At 38.1% G+C, this 23838-nt stretch overlaps 1 protein-coding gene across 1 annotated transcript; it reads left to right on the forward strand.

The window, feature by feature from the left end:
• The first annotated feature begins 109 nt into the window (after positions 1–109).
• LOC128378685 (ornithine decarboxylase-like) lies at positions 110–3887 on the forward strand. The gene is made up of 9 exons (XM_053338253.1): positions 110–131; positions 416–474; positions 578–751; positions 876–1048; positions 1131–1347; positions 1434–1517; positions 2460–2622; positions 2998–3116; positions 3651–3887. The coding sequence occupies exons 1-9, from the start codon at positions 110–112 to the stop codon at positions 3885–3887; spliced, it is 1248 nt and encodes a 415-aa protein (XP_053194228.1).
• Positions 3888–23838: the final 19951 nt, after the last annotated feature.

Consider the following 23838-nt stretch of genomic DNA (forward strand, 5'->3'; position numbering starts at 1 on the left):
GTCTGCTGGACTAGGGTGAGTACTTACCTTCAAACTTACCACCAGTTCTGTTTCACAGAAATGCTATTGTAATGCTTAAACTCCTTCTAAAATTTCAGAGCTGCAAAATATGGAAAAGAATACATGCCATGGTAAGAAGAAAAAAAACTTCCTATGTCTTTTAACATGTGGGGCAGATGTGGATATAAATGTTATAGACGCATTATTTGGCTCACAGCTGTATGCATGGCATTATCTAGACAAATAGCTATAATCAAAGACAAGCTAAGCATATTTCCTGTTGTGATCCAACCTTGCATTAACAAATGTTATACTTTTGTCTTTTAATGATTGTCATCTCTTGCAGCATCAGTGACTACAAACAAATCAGCTTTGCAAGTTTTGTCATCTGATAATTGTGAAATCGAAATTTTAGAAAAAGGAAAGACAATTAATGATTTCCTCGACGCCAAAATCGAAGAACGTGAATCAACGGTGAGTACGTCATGACACTTTCACATACTGTGAATCTATTATCGAGAATGATTTGGGTTGAGATGTGAATTTTCTATGTTTTATTTCGACTTTCTACATTCAGGGCAATGATCTACCCTTCTACGTGGCAAATCTAGATGTTGTGTTTAAGAGACACCTTTTGTGGCTTACTCACTTACCTCGTGTCAAGACTTTCTTTGCAGTGAAATGCAACAACTCACCAGCAGTTATCCAGATGCTAAGAGCTCTGGACACAGGTTTTGACTGTGCCAGCAAGGTATTGATGTTTTTGAATATAATCTAGAACTATGCCTCCTTTTTTCATAATCTTTGTTATTGAGAATAATTGTTTTCATTTTCTTGTCAAGTCTGCTAATATGAAATACATTTTTGTCTTACAGGGTGAGATTCAGTTGGCCCTGTCCCTCGGAGTGACACCGGATAAAATCATTTACGCACATACAACCAAACCACGTACCCACATCAAATATGCCCGCGCTCACGGAGTCAATCTGATGACTTTTGATAATGAGATTGAGCTCCTAAAAATTTCTCAATATCATCCCAAAGCCAAGTAAGTGAACAATCACTTTAAATGAACAAACACTAACCCTTCTTTTAAGATCATTGATTTAGTCTTTTAAATGGCTTGACAGACTAGTGCTCCGCATCGCAGTGGATGATTCCAAATCGCTGTTAAGACTCAATGCAAAGTTTGGAGCCAGACTGGATACCATTGAAATGCTGCTGGAACGAGCTGAACAACTGGACTTAGAGATCATTGGAGTCAGCTTCCATGTAGGGAGCGGGTGCACTGACAGTTCAGCATTCAAACAGGCCATATCAGATGCCCGACATGTGTTTGACCTAGCAGTAAGTTTAACGCAACATACATTTTTTTTTAGAAGATTTCTGATGGTAATAACATTGTGATTGACATGACTGATATCTTTTTTCAGAATTCGATGGGATTCCAAATGAGACTCTTGGACATTGGTGGAGGATTCTCTTTGACTGGGAACTGTAAAGCAGTATTTACAGAGGTAAAAAGAAATGAATATACCATGCAACTGTTCATTTATTGTTCTGCTGGACCTTCATTACCCAGGTCAAAACAAACAAAAGGAGTGAAAAAAAGGACATATACACAATTGCATGGAATTACTAAATCTAAAACTATCTTTTTCCTATTTTCCCTTAAGAACTATAGACTATCAAAGAAACGCTTGGAAATGCTTGGAAAAAATTGTGCATATTAAAAAGGCACTCCAGCAATTTAGTATTACACTTCCAAAAACATGGGGGCCTTGTGTGAGACTTTTTTTCTGAGTCAAATACACTTGCTCATACACTTCCCATTATGCAACTCAATATCTATACTACAGTGGTTTCTAATACATTTTGTCCAATGTACCTCAATACCTCTATCAGATAAGATCATCTACCACTTCACTGAACCTACCCATGATGTTCCAAATGTGTTTTCACCAACAAAGACCATGCCAGCTTATATATGAGTTTAAAGATTCATTGCAACAATAGTAGAATGGTTAGCAGATGGATGGAGGCGCGAGATGCTATACCGATCTCATGGTTGGTATAGAGAGAGAACCAGAGTGGGGTAAGACTCTGGGTTCGGGAGCCGTCTTCTTCCTGTCCTGGATGGAGCCTCCCGTGGTTCCTGAAGTCAATAAAAGAGAGAGAATGTTAGAAAGTATAATGTTTAGGTGGGATGGAGGGATGTGATAAATGAAACAAAGGGAGCAGATAAGGTGACTTAAGTACTTCTTAAGTATTTCTTGTGCAGAAATAAGGGGGTTCCATGGAATTTACTTCATAGACACACATGCAGAAACCAGTTGCTTGTAATGTTAGTGATACTGGTTACTGTTGGCCACTTTTTATTGAGTGTCAGCTAAATTAAATAATAAGAGGTGTTATACCTTTGAAATATCCTATTAATCTACTGTGTTTTGCTCTCCAAGTTTGCAGAAACCATTAATGGAGCACTGGATGAATTCTTCCCGCCTGACTGTGGGGTGGAGATTATGGCAGAACCAGGCCGATACTACGTAGAATCAGCCTTCACGCTGGCAGCGTGCGTCAATGCCAAAAGAGTCGACATAGATCCAATGGCCAACCACTACAGTAATGTGTATTTAAGTCTTTTGAAGCCTGTCCACTTTTAACAAATGCTAAAGATGCTAGATTAATTCAGCTGAGTGGCTCTAAAAAAGGGGTCTTCATTTTAATAGAGGGTGTGGGTCAAAGTTGTTCACAACTATCAGAAATATCTGATGGCATGCTTAACCTCTGAGTAACCGTAATTTTGATGTTCAAGGTTGTAGTTATTCACTTTGTGCAGAGCCATAGTTGCATGTGTTGGGTTAGGGTTAGAGAGACAATGGATAAAAAAGGATAATTTTCATTATACTTTTTACCTTTACTTTCCTTTGTAAAACATGTATATTTGATAGATCTTGTTACCATTTCAGTAAATTATTTTTCATGTATCATTTCCAGATGGTGAGAAAAACAGCTCTGTAAAAATGGTCTACTACATTAATGATGGAGTGTATGGCTCCTTGAATTGCCTCATCAATGATCCTGCCCACACCAGTGTTACACCATATCTTCACAAGGTGAACTTATATTCTTATATTGTCATATAAGAACATTATTATCAGACAATTCTGTAAAGCACCAGATTGCATTCAATGAAGTTTTAAAATTCTTGCTTTCCACAATATTTGTGTATGGCCATTACTGTATCATTATTATTACTATTACAATATCTGATTATGGTATGGTTAGACTTGGCAACTCACCCACTTGCCACTATTGCATGGAAGTCAGACCGTGACCTCCACAAGCTTACTTTCTGCCTCACTACATTACTACCTTACAAGTATTATGTGTGTGTCCAAAGTCTGATGTATCATATTACTCTGTCACCCAATGCAGTGGTGTGGCTCACTGATGTGTTGTTGTTTCTTGTTTTTGTTTTTTGGCAACAGAGTTATGTGGCCAGGGGAATACATCAGAGTTTGGATACACACTCAATACCTATTGAAAGTTATAACATGTGATATGAGATCTGACATTCAAACAGATATACTGTGCGAGAATATGATGGGTTTTGTGATGTTGATTTTCAATGTTTGTGCTCCACATAGGCTGTTGATGGCAGCGAGCAGCGATACCAGTCCGTCATTTGGGGTCCAACCTGCGACAGCCTTGACAAAATAATTGAAAACTTCTGGATTCCTGAGCTGGAAGTGGGGGACTGGCTTCTTGTCGATGACATGGGTGCTTACTCTATAAGTATACTCACTGACTTCAACTGCTTTGAACGTGCACAGATTTGTCCTGTTTTGACAGCAGAGACATGGTATGCCTTAAACCTTTTCTGACAATTACAGCATTATCCATCAGAGAACACATTTGCCATAAAATGACAGTGAGGTGCCCAAATTAACATTGTAATAGATTTTCTTGCTGTAATTATTCCTCTTGTTCATACTGGCGATTAGAAGATCTCTTAACAATGCACTTACACTGTAGGTAAGGGGGAACACAATCCACAATACTTCTTTTGTGCAAAACTAAATTTAAAAGTTGATCTGAAGCTACAGTAATATGAAACTTCATCCATCCAAATTGTTTAAAACAAGTATATCTTTCAAGGTCAAGGCTTTTGGTGCCAAACTCCATGTTTTTGTACTATACTTCAACAGGGAAACACTGTACAAGGAAACACAAAGGGGGAATCTGATCCTAGAAAGACTGTAAATGTGGCAGACATGACTAACTTAGACTGCTGCAGCTTCATACAAGCTTCACATGAACTTTTAAATCCATCTTTTACTAGCCAGTAGCCAGGAGGGATGATTACAGTGAGGAAAACCTCTTAACTGTTCATATGGGCACCTGTTAAAAATTGTGAACCTAACCTGACATGGAACAAAGGTCAACCAGGCAACCAGATTCAAATTGTGGGCATTGCAGTTATGTGTCGTAACCAGTAGGCTACCTGTGCATGCCTCTTATAACATTTATGATTTTTATTTTTTTTTTTAATATTTTGCAAAAACAACATTATCTTCATAGGTTGGATAGTGACAACACAGACACTGTAAAACTTTTTACTGTAAATTTGCAGTAATTAACTGGCAGCCGCTTCTCCTGACGAATATAGTATGTCTATAATAATAATAATAATTAAAGACTGTATACTACTATGCACTACTAGTACTAGCAAAACTTGACCTGAATAAACTTTAAAGTACCAGTTAATATAACATAAATAAGTATGTTTTTATCAGTATTCATTCACCTGAAACTAAGAATAATTTCCATTACCATTTACATCTACATATTGAGCAGGTCCTCCATAGGTTCCTACACACTTGGAAGGGGAATCTGCACCTCATCAATAGATGCCACTAAATCCTATACACTGGTCCTTAAACTCCCAAAGTTTACTTGTTTTTGTTTTTTCAAAAGATGATTTTTATTTGATATGACATATAGTTTCTACTGTTCTTGTGTCAGAGGCACCAGTGGTTATCACTAGGTTATTGGACAATTGGATGCTAGCTGCTAGCTTGATTAACATGGTGTGTTTACAATCTGTGGTTAATGGTGCTAATGCTAATGCGTACTTGCTAGCGAAAACAGACATAAAACCATTAAATTAATTGTACTTTCCGGAAAAACTTAGGATCTCTTAGTGCAACCAAATGTTGAAGACGATTTTTTTTATCATCAAATATAAACTAAATGGGGCGCGCAGGTGGGCGAGTGGTTAGAGCGCATGCCATATACGCAGCCGACCCCAGTTCGAATCCCGATCGGAGGTCCTTTGCTGCATGTCACCCCCCCCCCTCTCTCTCCCATGTTTCCTGTTGATCTACTGATGAATAAAGGCGTCTATGCCAATAAAATCTTTAAAATATATATATATATATATAAACTAAATGGTATCATCATTTGCAAAACATCATGCTGTAGTGAAAACGACTTGAAACTAGTGATTGATACCCTAAACTGACGTGAGAAGTAGGGTCATTTTCTCATAGACTTGTATAAAATTTGACTTCTGTTTGAAGCCAATGGAGTTGCTCCCTGATACCCTTTAGAGAGAATGTAGGTTTAAGGTACTTCTGCATTGGCTTCACTTTTGCTGACGTGCTAATTGTAGCTATGAACATTGTACCTATGAAGCCTTTCAATAGATCGTTTTAATATTGTTCCAAATGGCAGAATAAAAATGACGAATTAAAGTTCAATGGAGGTTGCCTTATCAATGCAGCACTGGACGTCTGTACAAAAGGTGTTGCATTATAGCTGTGTCTTTGTGATGAGAGAGACTGGCCATTACAAGTCATCCATTGTTGAGTTTCTTCCTGAGAGCACTCAATTATTTGATATGGCTACAATGTAATGAATGAAGTTTTTGAAATCCTTTTAAAAAACGACATTATTGTTATCCTCAATTAATGGTTTTGTGGGGGTGTAATGTAAACATTATTTTGACCATGATCATTGTATGATGAAAATTATCTGTTTGTGAAAAGGTTATATCTGCTAATGGAAAATGCTTCTTTAATATGTAGACTGTCCCAGCATTTACTTGCTTTGCATTTACTTGGGAAGTTACTTCTATATTTTAGTCCATGTATTTAAGATTAAAGATGATTTATTCAGTTACATTATATTAAATGTTCATACATCATACTGTAGGTCCTCTCCAGACATGTAACAGATATGAAACGTACTGTTGAATCACTTGACATCTTGAACAAAGCTGGATTTGCCACAAGCAGATATAAACCTACCTTAAACACTGGCCTTGAAGAAACAGTGAGTAGAATATAGTGGTATCTAGCGGAATAGCTTACATAAAATATAATATTCATAAGTTTGTTGCCATCATAGACTCTCCTGCAGTTGGTTATAATCTGCAACCGCACCGCTAGATGCCACTAAATCCTACACACTGGTCCTTAGATGCTTCTAAATTTCTTATGACGTTGAGAATATTATATTCTGATATGCTGATGTTGTAGTTTAGACTTCATGAGCCTAATTGGTGCAACTGAGCAATCAGCTGGCACACCTCCACCTGCCATGATGATGATGCTTTTAAAATAAAAGTGAAAGCTTCCAAAAAGAAGTGTGTCTGTCCTTTGTGGTATTTACTATTGAAAGCTGTCTGTATGTAACAGGGTTATTTGATTTTTCCATGTATCTTAAAATTTCTCAAACTGTGGTAAACTTAGCTGCTGGCTGAGAAAAAGCAGTCCTCCTCTCTAGCAGCAGTACCTGCAGCAGTCAATCACATCAGCAGCAGAGGGAGCAGGACAGAGAACAGGAGGAAGCTGCACAGAGAGCAGCTGTTCACACGCCCCTTGAATCGGGTTGTGGTGACAGATGGGTTGAAATTGTATGTTGTGTGGTTTGTGTGTGTAGATTGTGTTTCACAGATGATCTGGCAACTTGGGTAACATCAGATAAACACACAAAACTTATGGATCCATGTGTATGATTATCATTCATAATAAAGGTTGAGGGGTACCATGTAAATTATGGCAGGTCTTGCAGAGGTTCTGTGATATCCTTCAGGTGGGTCAACACAAGTCTCATGACCAAATATGTTAGGGTCATTCAGTCCTGTGTTGGGCAATTTCCCCTTCCCCTTCCCCTGTGCGAGTACTCTCATCCTTCCTTACTGCAATTATGTTGCTCCTAGTTGCAAGCTCTCCTTTGACCACTAGGTGTCTCTTCTCTATCTCATGTTGCCGAATGCGAAAACAAGTGTGATACAGAAACAGCCAGACAGTCGTGGTGGGGTGGAATTGATTGCCAGTGTGTATTGTTCAAGAAAATACTAAAGCATTTTGTTAAAACAGAACCTCCAAACATTTAATGAACTAAAACCGAATTGTTTATGTGTGTAAAGTAGGGGAAATTGTGTAAGACGTAAATCTAAACCTGGGTGCAAGTAGAAAACATCTATGAAGAGAATGAGTGATATTTTATACACTTCTTCTTTGAAATGTGTGGAAGCACATGACAGACAAACATATAATCTAGACAATCATGAGACTGTAAAAATTAAAGAAAAATCCAGTTTGTTGTGAATGCTTGAATTGTAATTGATTTAGGTTGCAATTTGTTGAAATAATCATCATTTAGTTTCACTTCTGTATGTGCTTTAATTTTAATTCAATGAGATGAGCTGGTTCATTTGTGGACATGTGATTATAGTGTGTGACTGTGTGTGCGTGTGTGTGCGCGCGCGCGCGTGTGTGTGCGTGTGTGTGTGGTGGTGGTGCTTATACTGGTGCACTGGTGCTAGTAGGGATCCTAATGAAGACAGAAAAGAATTGACGGCTTCATCGTGACAGCTGCTGGGTTTAACTGCAGCCAGAGATTCTGTTGTTTGTGGCAGACACACACACACACACACACACACACACACACACATGCACGCACACAAAAACCATGCTGAGCTGACTGGCCACGCCCCTCTCATGAATTATTCATCACCTCCCGTCGACCGGAGGAGACTCGTGCCACCGGAGCTCTTTAGACGTCAGCTCGTGCTCACCGGAGGAAGGAGAATAATGGTCATACTTTCTCCCTCCATCTATTGATTAGGAGCTATACAAATATCCGGTAATGAATGAGGGAATTGGGAAGAGTGGGAATCGCCCTCACGCTGAACGTCGTTGTTTTTCTACCGGTGTATTAACAGAGGAGCACACACACCGAGGGCTTGATATTAACCCGACCGTGACCGACCCAATATCTGCCGGTCTGACGTTATTCGAACGACCGGCGACCACCCGAGGTAGGTTTATTGTTTTTTATCGTTGTTGTTTTTTTCCCCTCGTGGATGTGTGTGAGTGTGTGTACGTGCGTGTGAGCGAGGGAAAGATAGATATTGTAGTAAGATGATGCGTGTGTGTGAGTGTGCAAGTGTGTGCGTGCGTGCGTGCGTGTGAGAGAGGCGTGAGGCTCACATTTCTTACCACCACAGCCCTAATATTCAAGCAATAACACTATTAATATCATTTACATTGGTTTATAGCTACTACTACTCCTAATAATAATAATTAATATTAGTATTATTAGTAGTAGCTAGTATTTTTTATTATTGATAGTATATTGTTGTTATTATAGTTGTTGTTAATAATAACTATTACTATTTTTTGTTATTGTTGTTGTTTGTCTTCATCTTCTTTTTATTATTATTATTGTTCTTAATGTTATTTGTCCTCTTCTTCTTCTTCTCATTATTATTATTCATTTATTTATTTATTTATTTTTGTCATTGTCATTTGTCTTCTTCTTTTTCATCTTATAATTATTTTTATTTATTTATTTTTATTGTTGATATTTGTCTTCTTGGTCTTATTATTATTAGTAGTATTATCATTATTATTCTGTTATTTGTATTATTCTTTTTCTCATTATTATATCACTTATTAATGTTGTCCTTCTTTTTCTCCTTCTAATTGTTATTATTATTATTATTATTATTATTTCTATTATTATTAATAGTAGTATTTGTTCATCATAATGTGGTTCCTGTTATTTATTGGGGCCTTATAATAACTTCAAAGATGTACTTACCACAGCAGTAGTGAGTGGCTGCAGAAATGTAGTAGGTGAAAGTCACTTTAATATCTTATATAAATCAACCTGCAAGTTTACACAGTTTCTGATTGAGCAACAGCAGAAAACAAGGAAACTTGATGGATTAAAGTAAAGGGAGTGTGCATGCAGGTTGGAACAAATAACCCATCAGGAGGAACTGTGAGTGGTGTGTGTGGGAGGGGGGAGGGGGGGGGGGTGAAAACGGTTTTACTTTTCCTGCCCCTCTCCAGTGTGTCTCCCATTCTCATTTCTGCCCTGTTATTCTTCACATCACTCACATTTTGATCACATTTCAAATTCCTGTTGCTTATATTGGGCCGGACATTTGTTTGAGCCAGCTGGTGGTTAACAGTTGTTTTGGCAGGAAACAGAAATCCTTTGTGTGGAAATGAGGGGATTATCTCTCACAAACATTATGTCCATTATTAATCTATATCACTCTGCTGAGTGTGTTCCTCTAAGCACTGCCTGGATGTGGAGATGAATCACTGCATAAGATCAGATCAGCGGGTTAGATTTGTCAACATATCTCCTACTAGCTGACGAATCTATTTATCTATTTATCTGCCTACTGTACGTGTCCATGGATTGTCAGCAGAGGTCCACACACATGCCATAGCAACAGTTTTCATAATTTTATTTGGGAATTTTTGAGGGCTGGATAAATTTACATAGACAGTGTCCATGGTTCAAGTGATTTTCAGACTCTGATAAGATATGTAAGGATCTATCTATCCATCTAGAGAATGTTTTGTTCAGATACCCCTGAGGAAGTATGAAACTGCAGTTATCCTGGTCACGTTTTGTGCCTTTGCAGCTTTTTCTTTCTGAAAACTTTCAGATATGTTTATTTCAGAAACAAATCATTCTGGTCAAATTGTTTTTTTTGTCTTATTTTGTCTCCTCTCTCTGGCTTCTTTCCCTAGACAGTGACGGTGCAGATGGGTGTAATCCCACGTTAATCTGCCTAACCCTGTAGTTCATAGTCTGGGTTTAACGCGGCTCTGATTAAACGCCCTCCCACCATGTCAGTCATTAGTTTAATTAGATCACTCGCACAGCATCTCTATTGCTAATTAAAAGACTTGGTTAAGAGCCACGCTGTTGTAATGTGAAAATTGATTTTTTTTAAACACTCTCCACAAATTCAATATGGAACCCGACATTTAATACCTGCCAAATTAAATGTGTCCTTAAATACATTTCCCCCAAGCTGATCCACTCCCATCTTAACATGTGGCATGTGTTATCAAAAAATAGTGTGGTATCTAATAAAAGAAGATACATAGCTCAGCATGCAGTAACCCTGTGTGTGTGTGTGCACTGTTCATCACTCTGACTTCCTGTGGGAAGAAGCTGTCTTGGAAATGGGCAGCGTATGATTTAATGCTCCGGTATTATTTTCCAGATGGCAAGAGTGAGACTAGTGTGTAGGCTGCCTGACTGTCCTTGATCAGCTTTTCAGCTTTCCATATTGCAGTGGCTAATGTACCTATGATGGAGTTGTGTGTGTGTGTGTGTGTGTGTGTGTGTGTGTGTGTGTGTGTGTGTGTGTGTGTGTGTGTGTGTGTGTGTCAATAATTCTTGAAGCTGTCCTTCAGCAGTTTGCAGTCCTAAGCAGTCCAGCTGCCATGCCAGGAGCGTAATTCACCCAATAAGGATGCTCCCAGTGTGGCGGTGATAAAATGGAAATATTATACTGCTTCATTACATACAGAAAAAGCAGAGGTACCAGCCTTATGTTAACCTAACTGTGCTAACTTCAGCTTCATACATTCCTTTAGATATTGAAAACAAGACAATTCTATCAGATCTATTAGCTTTCTGCAGAGTCTCCACCTATTCTTGATTAGGAAGCTGGAAACTGGTTTCCATTTGGATCCGGTTCCCAGTTGGCAAAATACCCTCATTTGCTGCTTTCTTATCGTACCTTTTATCTTTCCACACACTTTATTGTTAGCAAAGAGTAGAAGCTTCTCATCCCTGATTAAAATGACCTCACCGGCAAATTAGGCATTGTCATAGATGTAGATAGACAGATTGTTGTAGCCGAATTAATCTTAGCATAACTAAAATTAAATGAAAAAAATGTCTCTTCTCTGGTTAATATGCTCTCTGCAGCTGGTGTCTATATTCAGTGGTGACGTCACATCGCTTTAAACTTTGATGCGTACCAGCGTGTGCAGTACAGTGGGTTACAGCTGTTAAATGAATGTGTCAGATGAATACAATTAACGTTTCATCGCGTTTTCAGGTCATAGGTAAAGGTTGCTCACATAAATTAGCCGCCACTAAAAGTGTAGAGTATCTCAACCGACAAAATGTGATTGGACATATTTGAGTTGTAGTAAGTAGGTTGAAAGGTAAAGCTAATAAGATTCCATAAATGATTCAGAAGGTTTCTGATTCAATCGGTGCATTCATTACTGGATTCAAAATGGTACCAAACACCATCTGTATTCCTGTTCCTGTTCATCTTTTGTTTTAAATAACTAAAGTTACTATTCAGACAGTTCTCTCTTGTGGTCTTCCTGGCCTTAATCATCATGCTAAATCAGCAGAATGGCCAACTCTACCCATTATGGGGGAATGAAACATCTCAGACTTTTGACTAAGACCAGCCCACCAAAATCCTCATGAGATGCACCACCACAAATAGTTCTAGAACTCTATTATGTAGGAATTACCTGGCTTAACCTTCCACACACAACACACACTGGCAGGCTCTGCTCATTGTTTCTGAGTCCTCCAACAAAAACATATGGGAGATATTATCCTCATATTTATGTTTTGGCTGGAGCTTGGTTTGGGCTTAAAGAATCTGAACCTGAATCACACTGAGAGAAGATCACTCACTTTATAGTTGAGGAGGCATGTGATTGTAAGGGGTTAAAAACATGTGGGAAACTGTCCAGGTGACACACAGTGTACTGTGCTGTAAAGAGACAGTTGTATAAGGGGCATATCGGAGCTTTTCAACCAATGGATGTACAGTAGATATCATAATAGCATCCATAAAGGGTCTGAAACCGACTGTGGGTTGAAGAACTGACTTACATTAAAATTGTAGAACGACATTAGAAATAGAAACTCCAACAATGTTCTCCAATGATATATTTCATACCTATACATAATGTATATGATTATATTTACCTGGCAGCCCACTCAGCTGGGTCAGGGACTAGAACACAGTGTGCATGTGTGTGTGTTCTTTCACTGGACAGCCTAAATTGTATAGCGAACTGTTACTCTCGGTTAGTGGATGATGAGAACAGGGGGCCACACACGAACCCACCAACATCCAACAGGTGTCTGGCATGGTATGTTGGCACAGTGGATGCAGTTGCCATACGCGCTGACGTGTCTGTATATGCAGACATCCAATGTAGTACAAAGACGGGTGTGTGTGCATCTGCTGTCCATGTGTGTTTTTAGATTAAATCAAACATAATATAATAGGCCTACATAATGTAACACATGTATATAGAGCTTCAACAATTACTCAATTCATTGATTAGTTGCCAACTATTAAACTAATTTCGAACTATTTTGATAATTGCCATATATTAAAGAAAAAATGTCCAAATTGTTTGATTTCAGCTTCTCAAATGTGAATACTTTATGGTATCTTTAGTCTTCGATGACAGTAAACCGATTATCTTTGGGTTTATGGACTGTTGTTCGGGACTAAGCGACAATTGATGACATAGTTGGCCTTGGGAAAAGATCATCATTGTCATTTGTCACCATTTTCAGACATTTTATAGACCAAACGTATCGATTAATCAAGAAAATAAACATTACCAGCAGCCCTATATTTATACCAATTTTCATACTAGAGAAATCTCAATTCTCTGTTTAATTTAGCTTATTCACGTCTCCACACAGGAGATGTTGCTGGTCAATAGTACTCAAATTCTGAACAGTTCCCACTTGCAGCCACTTGGGGCCGCCAGCGTAAAGACACCTCAAGAAGCTTAAGATTAGTGGAAAGAGTGTAAAAGTGAAAAAAGTTGACTGTATGAAGAAAGGTGAGCATATCAGTTGGGCCTTTGTTTATCTTAAAGGAAGGTGTTTTTTTTTTAGGCTGCAAAGACACACATGCACCGACACACACAAACACACACTTCCTGCATGTGGGCAAGCTGAGGGAGTCCTGAGCAATTGCAGGAAGTCAGGATTTGCTTCTCTGGGGGAGAGAGATAAGAGTCTGGTAGAGTGTGTGTGAGTGTGTGCATGTCTGTGTTAGTCTGTGTGGGTTCAACTGAAAGCATGGGTTTCTGCACTTTGCTATTGCTAATAGTAAACACACACATACACACACACACACACACACACACACACGCAGACACACAGACATACAGCCAAGCCCAGACAGACAAACCACTCCTGTATGTGTGCTTTGGGTTTAATTTGTGTTTGTAGATAAGCTATGTGAATGATACCAGCGACTTCCTCTGCTCATAGCAAGCGGCAACTCTTTGTGTGGTTGATAAAAGGGGAAATCCCTCTGAAGTGTTGAGGGAAAGGGGGCAGTCTGTCAATGTAGAAGACCGATTGACCTACAAGGAGAAGGAAGGTGGACAACATATCCCAGCATTCCTTGAATCCTCAGAGAACCCCCATGTGGAACTGGTTTTTGCTGGAGGAAAGAATGACTGCTGTGCGGCACTAACACACGCACACACACACATATAGATGTTATCTGGGAACAGGTAGAATCATTTGAATTGAATTTGCATGTTGTGCAGGTTAAACAACAATTTGAGAACTGTTCATTTGCATTCACAAACTATGTTTCTCTTCATGTTAGTACTGTAGATTATACTCACAGCTGTAGACTAGGTCACTATTTTTTTGTGCTGACCATTGGATATCAGAACCAATGAAAGCAGGTCTTTTTTAATTTGTTCTTGACCCTTTGACTTGTTTTCACCTTTTTAATTTCCTTCATTTACTGTACAGGCTTATGGCACCATCACTGCAGCTAACAATTATTTTCATAATTGATTAATCTACCCTTTATATTCATTAATCACTTGGTCTGTAAAACATCAGAATACTCCATCGCAATCTCCATAGCCCAAAGTGATGTTTACTTCCAGAACCAAAGATATTCGATTTGCTACTACTAGTGCAAAATGTGTCAATTGCTTATTATTTCTCAAGAACCACATATACAGTGCTGCTTGTGTGATCATCTTTCACAGCAATAACTTCAACAAAACAATTTGGTGTGTTTATTAGCCCTACACATCAGCTTGGAAGAGTTTTGTCCCATTCCTACTTACAGACAGTGGTGGACGAAGTACACAGACCACGTACTTGAGTAGAAGTTGAGATACCTAGTGTAAAATATTACTCCAGTAAAAGTGAAAGTGCTCCCTTTAAATGTCGACTTGAGTAAAAGTTTAAAAGTACTTGGCTTCAAATGTACTTAAGTATCAAAAGTAAAAGTAATTTGGTGTAATGTAGTTCCAATGTCTTGGTATGTCCTTTATACACTCAATCAAGTCATTTAAGGTTAAAAAGCCCACTAACACCACCCTGAAAACAAAATGTTTTCCATTTGTGATATCTGGTATTGATATCTTTTGAAATTATCATAAGCACATCATACTAAATGGAAATCACCTGATTAGGAATTAATAGGGAGGGGGAAAACCACACTAGACACATATTTCTTTAACTTCCATGTGTTGGCAGGGCAGGCTACTGGACAGCGAAACTTTGTCAAATGAATGCTAATAGAGATATGGATGGAGGAGAAGGCAAGTTGGGACAAGTAGCCAGGTAGGGGGCCGGGCCAAAACTGCTCGACACACGATGTGTTCTGATTGGTACACTTGCGGTGCACGTTCATTTGGACCTGTCACAGCAGCTGGTCATGCATGCATGTTGTGGAAAGGAACATTGAAAGGAACGACAGGTTTTTGGAAAGTAATTGAGTAAAAAGTAAGATTTTCCTCTTCCAAATGTAGTTGAGTCAAAGTATAAAGTCTCACAAAACAATGATACTCAAGTAAAGTACAGATCCGCTAAAAAGTTACTTAAGTACAGTAACGAATTACTTGTACTTCGTTACTGTCCACCACTGCTTACAGAACCGATTTTGGGCTTCTTGGCATGAACTTCATGTCCTTCCACAGCTATTCCAAAACACAAACTTTCTTTTGCTCTAAACATCCTTTGATAGAACATCTTGTGTGTTTGTTGTCGTATTTTTTTATGACGCACTTTCTGTTTTGATGTTTCTAAATTTCCTGGTATAACTCAGAACTCATAGCTCCATTAATGATTGCAAGCCGTCCTGGTCCGGACGCAGCAAAGCAGGCCCGAACCATGATACCATGGCCACCATGTTTCACAGATGGGATGAGGTTCTTATGTTGGAATGCAGTGTTTGCTCATTGCCAAACAAAACGCTTCTCATTCAAGCCGAAAAGTTTGATTTTGGTTTCATCCATCCACAGAACATTTTTCCAGTCGCCTTCTGGCTCATCCGCATGGTCCTGAGCAAACCGTAGATGGCAGCGATGTTCTTTTTGGAAAGTAGTGGCTTTCTCTTTGCAACTCTGTCACACACCATTGACGTTCAATGTTCTCCTCATGGTGGACTCATGAACATTGACTCTACCCACTTCAATAAAGGCTGTTAGTTTCCTAGATGTTAGCCTTGAGTCCCTTGTGACCTCCCAGACTATTACACACATTGCTCTTTGCGTGATCTTTGTTGTCAACCCACTCCTGGGGAGGGTACTACTAGTATTGGATGTTTTCCATTTCTACACAATCTGCCTGATAGTTGACTGGTGGAGTCCAAACTCTTTTGAAATAGTTTTGTAACCCTTTCCAGCCTGGTGAGTACCAGCTTAGAAATTGCTTATGTTCAACCCATGACACACTTCCACCAACCATGTTCAGAATTTGACAGTGAAGAACTTGATTTCTCCTAAATAAATCAGAGCCTCCCAGACTCACGCTTGATGGTCATCCAATTAATTGAAACACCCAACTCTAATTTCTCCTTCAAAGGAGCTAGATATTGCCTTATACTACAGGAAGTGCAGATTATTTCTTTCTTATTTGAAAGTGGCACTCATTTGTTCAAATAGAACACGTGTAATTGTTTGCTCATAAAAGATTTGCCAGGACTTCTATGTAGGACACTGCCATATAAAGAAGGGGGAGTGTGGTGTTTGATATAATTATACATCTACATTCACAAATAAATAGAGTCAGGCCAAGAGTGGTCAGTTTAGATCATTAGCTGAGAGGAGAGGTACAGAGGAGACTTTGTGACGAATCAAGAAACATGACTAATAATTCACAGACACATGTGTGTATACATGGTTCATGCAACTTAAACAATACGCCACATTGTATCTTGATCTCTGAATGTTACCAGCACAAGCATACATCATTATTCACAGCACGCAAGTTCAAAAACAAGCACATGACTTGCCGGGACAGAAATATTACTGAGAAGCTACAACTGACCATGCAGCAAAAGTCAGATAGTTGAGGTCTGAATCATAACTGTAGTCTGGGTTTTAGAAGATCATAAGGCCAAGCAGCCCCTTCCATCCTCAGTTTTAAAGAGACAGAAAAAAGTAAAACTTGCCAATTTGGGTATTTTTCCATGCTCAGTTAATCTCAACCTTTTTTATTCATGTTTCCCCAAGTGATGGTTGGAAAGCTGACTTAATTGAATTTACATATTAAACAATGTCCTTCTTTCTTTTCCTACATATTTGTCTCATTTTCAATTGTGAAGTTTCTGTATTATAAGTTAATAAATATAACTGTAGGAACTGTATACCATTTTGTCAAGGAATAAAGGACTTCATTAAAATAACTAGGAAAGCCATCAGGACCACTAGGATTCATCTTCTGGGTGCTTTATTAATGTCTGTTTTCTCTCCATTTTATTGCTCTTTACTTGCCAAAAGGCTTGTTTCAAGGTAACTTTTTGGTGTACATTACAGTGGTCAGTTTCTACTTTACAACACAAAATACAACTTTTTTTTTGTGCTGACAAAAATTCATTTAAACTTTGTGCTCTTTAAAATGATCTGGTTATTTAGTTAATTATCAAACCAAAATGTTTACATTGACTCATGACTGAGCTATTGCCTCCATGGTTTTTACCATTGGAAATGTCAAATCACACGTTTGCATGTGAATTGCAGTGAAGAGGATATACTTAGTGATGTAAGTTATTTGAAGTCACAGATTTACTGCTTCAATTTATTTAAATAGATGTTTAGATAATTTTGCATATAATAACAACTATATCCTTTTATATATGGCATGTCAGATGGTAATATTAAACCAATGATGGGCAGTAATTGGGTCGTCCATCTGTGCTGTCTATGCGTGTGTGCTGTTGCGTAAATAAAATGGGGCCACTTTTCAATCTGTGAATGTGCACCCAGGCATGCTAACATTTGAGTGATGACATGTCTTATTCACAACAATATACAAGTCACTATATAGATTATAGTCAAGTCAACTTCCAACATGCCTGCTGGAGCTAAACTTTGTGTTCTACTTGACAGATGTGTGAACTATATGGTACTGTAATACTTTGTTTTAGGAGCAGCTGTCAGAGAATGTGAAATAAATACCGTGTAGTTTAATTAATGCATTAAGTTTGGTAAAGTTTGCGTTAGCATCAATAGGAGTTAGCCCAACCTCCTGCTCTGTATCTTCTCTGTTGTTATAACATTTCAGCAAATATCTTCTTGTTTGTGTGTTCAATACAAAAAAAAAGTTAGAGGTCAGAGGGAGCAGTAACTGCCGACAGATGGTGTACATGTCAGTGTGTGTGAAGGATATAGAGAGATAAGTGTGATGTTTGCATGTCCCTCTCTCTCTCTTTCACACACACACACGGACACTCGCATGAATGAGCTAGTCACCTCGTCAGCGCTGAGTCATATTTACTGGCTGTAGACTCCAACGTGTGACTCAGACCAGTTTCTTCATTTCCCACAACTCTCATTCATTTTCTGTGATCCCTTATCAGTTGACTGTTGTCTGTGTTTGTGGTCATAAATCATACGTACTTGCGGTCTTCTATTACACTAGCATTCTGTGCTTTATATGACAGACTTGAAATTGACCTCAATTTGAGATTAGTTTCTTTTTTCATTTTTAAAGGTGCACTCATTCATATTTTTCTATTAACAATGGATTAATTGAGTATGTTTAATGAGAAAGATGTCGGTTCTAATGACAAACCCACAAAGAATCATCTCTGCAGTCTCTTGAAGTGTCTTTTAGTTCACTGTTTTGGTTTTGTGGCTGACAACTAACTTGTTTTGGTTTGGTCATATCAGTGTTGTTTTTTGTAAAGGCATGAAGCAGGTTCTTTAAACAGACTAAGCTCTGATGAACCCACTGCACACTACCTGCCCAATACCAAACAGCAACAGATAAAGTTAGCGGCTAGCTGGTAAACATGGTGGAGCATTTAGCAATTAAAGAACTAGATATTTTTCATAGAAGTTTGTTGAAACCACAGCACACTGAAAAAGACAGCGAATGTTGGACAAAAACATGATTTCAGATGATAAAAACAAAACATGCTTTATGTGTCTAAAATGTTGTGTTTACAGCTTGTTCCACAAGTGGCTAAAATAACTATGTTGTCTGTTAGCTATGTAAAATTAGCTAGTTTAACAAAAATGTATTGATTAGTTTCAGAAAATGATTTATTTTGTATTTATATACATTTAAAATCAAGAGTGTGGTTCAAAAAATTCTAATGAAATTTAAGAATATAGAATGAAAATCATCATTTTTAGTTAGTTGTATATGATTTATTTAGTTTCATTTGCTCTCTCAGCCAGACACAAAGGAGTCTTGCTCCATTTTTATAGCCACAGATTCAAAAAGAGAGTGAATGTTGGACAAAAACATGATTTCAAATAAACTAAGCTAACTATTAGATATGTAAGCTTGTTCAGCACAAATTATTTTGCATTATATACATTTAAAAACAACTGAAAACAACATGCATAGAAAACTGAGTAGCTGTTTAAAATGAACTTGTTTAACAAAAATGTATTATTTTTAGAAAATAATTAATTTTGTATTTATATACATTTAAAAACAACCCAAGTCTGGTTCAACAATTCTGAATGAATTTAAAATATAGAATGAAAGTCCACATTTATAGTTATATAGTTTTATATGATTTATTTAGTTTTTATGTCATTCTGTCTCTCTCAGGCAGACACAAAGGAGTCTTGCTCTATTTTTCCAGCCACTGTCTAATTTGTCGTCTGTGCATTTACATAAAAAAAAATTCTGGACACGTGTACTGTCATTTTAATGTATGTGTTGCTGTTCACTCATGCATGTGTGTGTGTATTTATGTGTGTGTCTGGATGTAGCCTTGGTTTTTAGACTCAATCCCATCATTCCTGCTCGCTTGTCATCAGGGATTAGCACACTGACACACATTGCGCACACATGCAAGGCTAAGCTAGCCACTGCTGTTTGCAAGTCATATCTTAGGAAGTAGATGACATCTAGCTGCTGCAACTAGGAGCTTTTGAGGGGCGGTTTCTCAGACAGGGATTAAGCTTATTCCTAGACAAGCCATGCAGATACTTGTGGTTTTGTTTTCCCAGGTTTTGAGATATGCTGTTGAGACAGGTTTTTACCAGGGAGGAATATTTGTTCTGTTAAATGATTGTTGACGCAATGTATTTGTTCAAGAATTAGTTTGAACACTGATATGAAGTACAGTTTACTGACAGTAGTGGCTCATTTGATTTGGTGTTTTGATCAGGAGAGTAATGAAGATGTTGCTATAATCAATGGTGGTCAACAGAGGGGCACAGAGGTCATTTGTCACTTAATGCTGCTTTAAATGTGAACACCTGGTGTGTTTTCAATGACCGTCTTAACCCTGATATACAGCACATACAGATTCATACTCAGGTCACACTCTTTGAATATGCACTAACACATGCAGGCCACCCTGTATCTGTACTCACTCCCTTTCTCACAGTCGCACAGACACAAAGAGTTTTTTTTCCCTCAACATTTCTCTCAGTAATTTGTGTGTGTATGTAGTAGAATAGTAATTTTCTGCTCTGATGGGCGACTCTGCCTGTGAGTAATTGACTTAATTAGAGAGAGAGACGGAGAGGTGAAGTTTGGAATTATATTTTCATCTCTTCTCTATTCTCTTTTTGAGCTGTATTTAGGGGCTTAGATCAAGTCAGGAGAGATGTGGAATATGTGTACATTTTTATATTAAAAAAATAGATTCAGATTCAAAATTGAGCAAGGAATATGATTATACACATAGAGTCTGTATACACACATACATACAGACTTTTGTTTTTGTCTTTCATGACTAACAATAACAACTGTGGAGATTTAACCTCACCTTAACCATAACCAACACATCCCTAACCCCAACCATACCCTAACCATATCAAAATCAAGTCTTAACGCTAAAATGTAATAGTTTACTCAGCAAGAAACCATTTTTTTGTCTCCAAATAGGGAAAAGTACCCATAACATGACTGTGCGACCACGTGATTAGTACACATACACACAAACAAACAAACACACACACACTCTGGTAATCTAGATTTGACCGTCTTTATGATCCTCTTAAAGACAACTGGATTTGCCGTCTTCTTAAACTTAATCCATGACTCCGTAGTGAAGAGCTAATTAATCCAAATTTAGGATGTGTCCCAAGACAGGAATTTTTAAAGCCAGAGTTAAGAAGAGTCATCTGTGAGGACGTTCAAACTTGTAAAAACATTTTCTTGTCATGCCTCAGTGTTTAAAATCTGCAAATGTAACCTTTAGCTAACACACCAAACGTAACCTTTAGCTAAATCTCTAAAATTAACTTTCAGTTTATGCGCCAAACTTGCCTTTTAGCCAACACACCAAATAAAACGGTGGATGTATTAGAAGAGCTGGGTCCGGCATCAAAAATTGCACCCATTCAGTCCTATAAGAATGGCTCATCTAGTGCATACACCTAAAAAAGTTTCTCGCTTCTGGGTTTGTGCGCAGTAGTGTTACCCCTGCTGGCCCCGGCTCATGGCTGAGCAGAGGAGCCTTATTCAGCTATAATACATCAGTGAATAAAACTTTAAGATAATGCACCAAATCTAAATTTAAGCCAACATGCCAAATGTAACCCTTAACGTTTGGTAAAAACACAAGGTTTTATTTAATAGAATATACTCTTTTATATCAAACTTGTCAACCACTTTGCATTTATTCAAATAATATAATCAACTATTCCTCACCTGACACAGGAAAAAACAACAACTTTGACAACCTTTAGGGCTGTCTCTTGGGTGTTGCCAGACAAACAACATTGCAGCCTCATTATGAAAGTTCCTATGCAAAAAACTCTTATTAAACTAGGACAAAATGATGCTATTGGAAACTTGACAAAATACCCAGTTGACAGTTAGTGTCATTGTTCTGTTTTCAAGAGCAAATAAATAAAAGTATTAATGTGTATGTGTGTGTGTGTGTGTGTGTGTGTGTGTGTGTGTGTGTGTGTGTGTCTGTGTCTGTGTCTGTGTCTATGTGTGTGTGTGTTGACATCTCAGTGTGTGAATGAGTAACAAGGAAATGACTGTACTATTTTAATCTGCCATCTGTTCGCTGCTCTGACTCTGATCATTTCATTCAGCGCACACACACAGACGCTCATTTCTTCTCAAATTAAATCAGCTTCATAATCTAACAGGGAAGTGTGGGGATAGAGCAGCACAGAACATCACTTACAGAGAAATACTTTCACATTAAGATTCCATTTGTGTCTGTGTGTGTGTTTCTGTGCAATGTACTGTCTAATTGAAACAGTTTTTTGACTGAATGAAAAGGTTTGAGCCAGAGTTTAAGTTGGGGATTCGATCAACTTGACAGGCCCGTCCGTACATTTTCTGAGTGCTTCTATTGCTAAATTGAAGATGTAGTTAGTGGTGTGTAAAAGCTTTTCCTGTAAGAGTCACAATGGATCTGCTTTGCTCTGTATTCCATGGAAGCTCTTTGCCTTTCTAACTGAATCACCTTTTGGTTAGTTGCTGTCCTGCAGTCTTTTAAACAGCACACACACACACACACAGACACACACACACATACAGAGGCATATGCCAGCAGGCGAACAGGGTTATATTCTAATATGTATTCTCAATAATGGATCGCTTAGCAACGGCAGATGGTTGCCTGGCAACAATATTACCAGCCAGAGAGTTGGGTGTGTTCAAAAGTCACGCTGTAGTAAAAGAAGAGAAAGAAAAATTGTGTTTGTGTGTGACCATGTGACCAATAATTCTACAGCCAGTCAGACAAATGGGATATTCTGCACAGTTAGCTATTTGACCAGACCACCATACAGTATCTATTTAAACAGACTGTGCTTCTGTAATGACAAGTGTGTAGATCATTCTTTCATCCCAGCACAATATGGATTGAATTCAAAATTTTAATAATGACTAAAGACTTGGTCACATCAAAGTTGTACACCATTTCATTCAAGAAAGAGTTTTATTAAAGAGGGAAAATTTGCTCTCCAAACTAACGAGCCCAACTATCTTTTAACAAGCTTGTTAGCTTGACTGCTAAGAGGACGATAATTTGACAGTTTTTCCAAAAGACATAATTGTTCCATTGATTGCTGGCTCGGTGTGTAAGCCATGCTTCTTTTGTGGAGCAGTTTAAACCCTTACAGAGAAGGTTAAATACAAGTGGATGGTGACACATAGCTAATAAGCAACGATAGCTTTCTCTTCATCCATGTTTCCACAGTCCAGCACAGACGTTGACCGATAAACATTATAGACATTCATCTCTGAAATCATTGCTCAACAATTTTGTAGACAGATTTGATTTAGATACACATTTAATAAGGCAGTCTGTAAAGGGTTCAATCAATGCTTATCAGTAGAGTCTGGAAGTGCATCTCCCCATTCTTTATACCAACATACCAACAAATTCAGGACTCTCCCAGATAATGTAATGATTCTATAGGTTTATACTGTGAAAGCCAGTTTCCATTATTTCAGCTTTGTCATAATACTACAGTACCCATGAACCTCATCTGACGTTGCTATGGAGAAGAGGCCATGGGTGTAGATTGTAAAATTAGTTTTCTCAACAATCTCATCTTCAGCTTCCATTGGCCATTAGCACCATATGTGATAGAATTTAAGATCAGTGATTGGCTCTTTCTCACTGAAATGCACCTTGGTTGTAGTGAACTTCAGCCCCAAATTTTTTATGTCCAGTCTTGTAATCTCAACTCTCTATGAAAGACCAAGATATTTTCAAACACAATTATTCACCTTTTATACTGATGATTTAAACGGAAGAGTTTCGTGCTAATCCAAGTCACAAAATGTTGTCTATGGGAAAAATGAATGGGACTCTTATTTTCGGAACCATAGGTGATGTTGTTCCTCCACTTTGCAATTATATAATGTCACTCACATGTCACACCTAATACTTTCTCCACATGGATCACATGAATCACAGTGCCCCTATAGTACAGAAAGAACAATGCAGTCTGATGAGCTAAACAACATGCAGGAAATTATATTTTCTTATAGCTGGCTCTCTCTTGTTTTCTCTTTTCTTCTCTCCAGGGGGTGTTGACAGGAAGTGTGTGCGTGTGTGTGACCTGTCGTCGTGAGCAA

This window comes from Scomber japonicus, chromosome 18, assembly GCF_027409825.1.
Source record: "Scomber japonicus isolate fScoJap1 chromosome 18, fScoJap1.pri, whole genome shotgun sequence".
Lineage (NCBI taxonomy): Eukaryota > Metazoa > Chordata > Actinopteri > Scombriformes > Scombridae > Scomber > Scomber japonicus.

Coding starts and splice junctions, on each gene's coding strand:
- LOC128378685 (XM_053338253.1), top strand. CDS start 110: ATGGAAAAGAATACATGCCATG. Junction 475..577: donor TCGAAGAACGTGAATCAACG/GTGAGTACGTCA, acceptor TTCTACATTCAG/GGCAATGATCTACCCTTCTA. Junction 752..875: donor GTTTTGACTGTGCCAGCAAG/GTATTGATGTTT, acceptor TTTGTCTTACAG/GGTGAGATTCAGTTGGCCCT.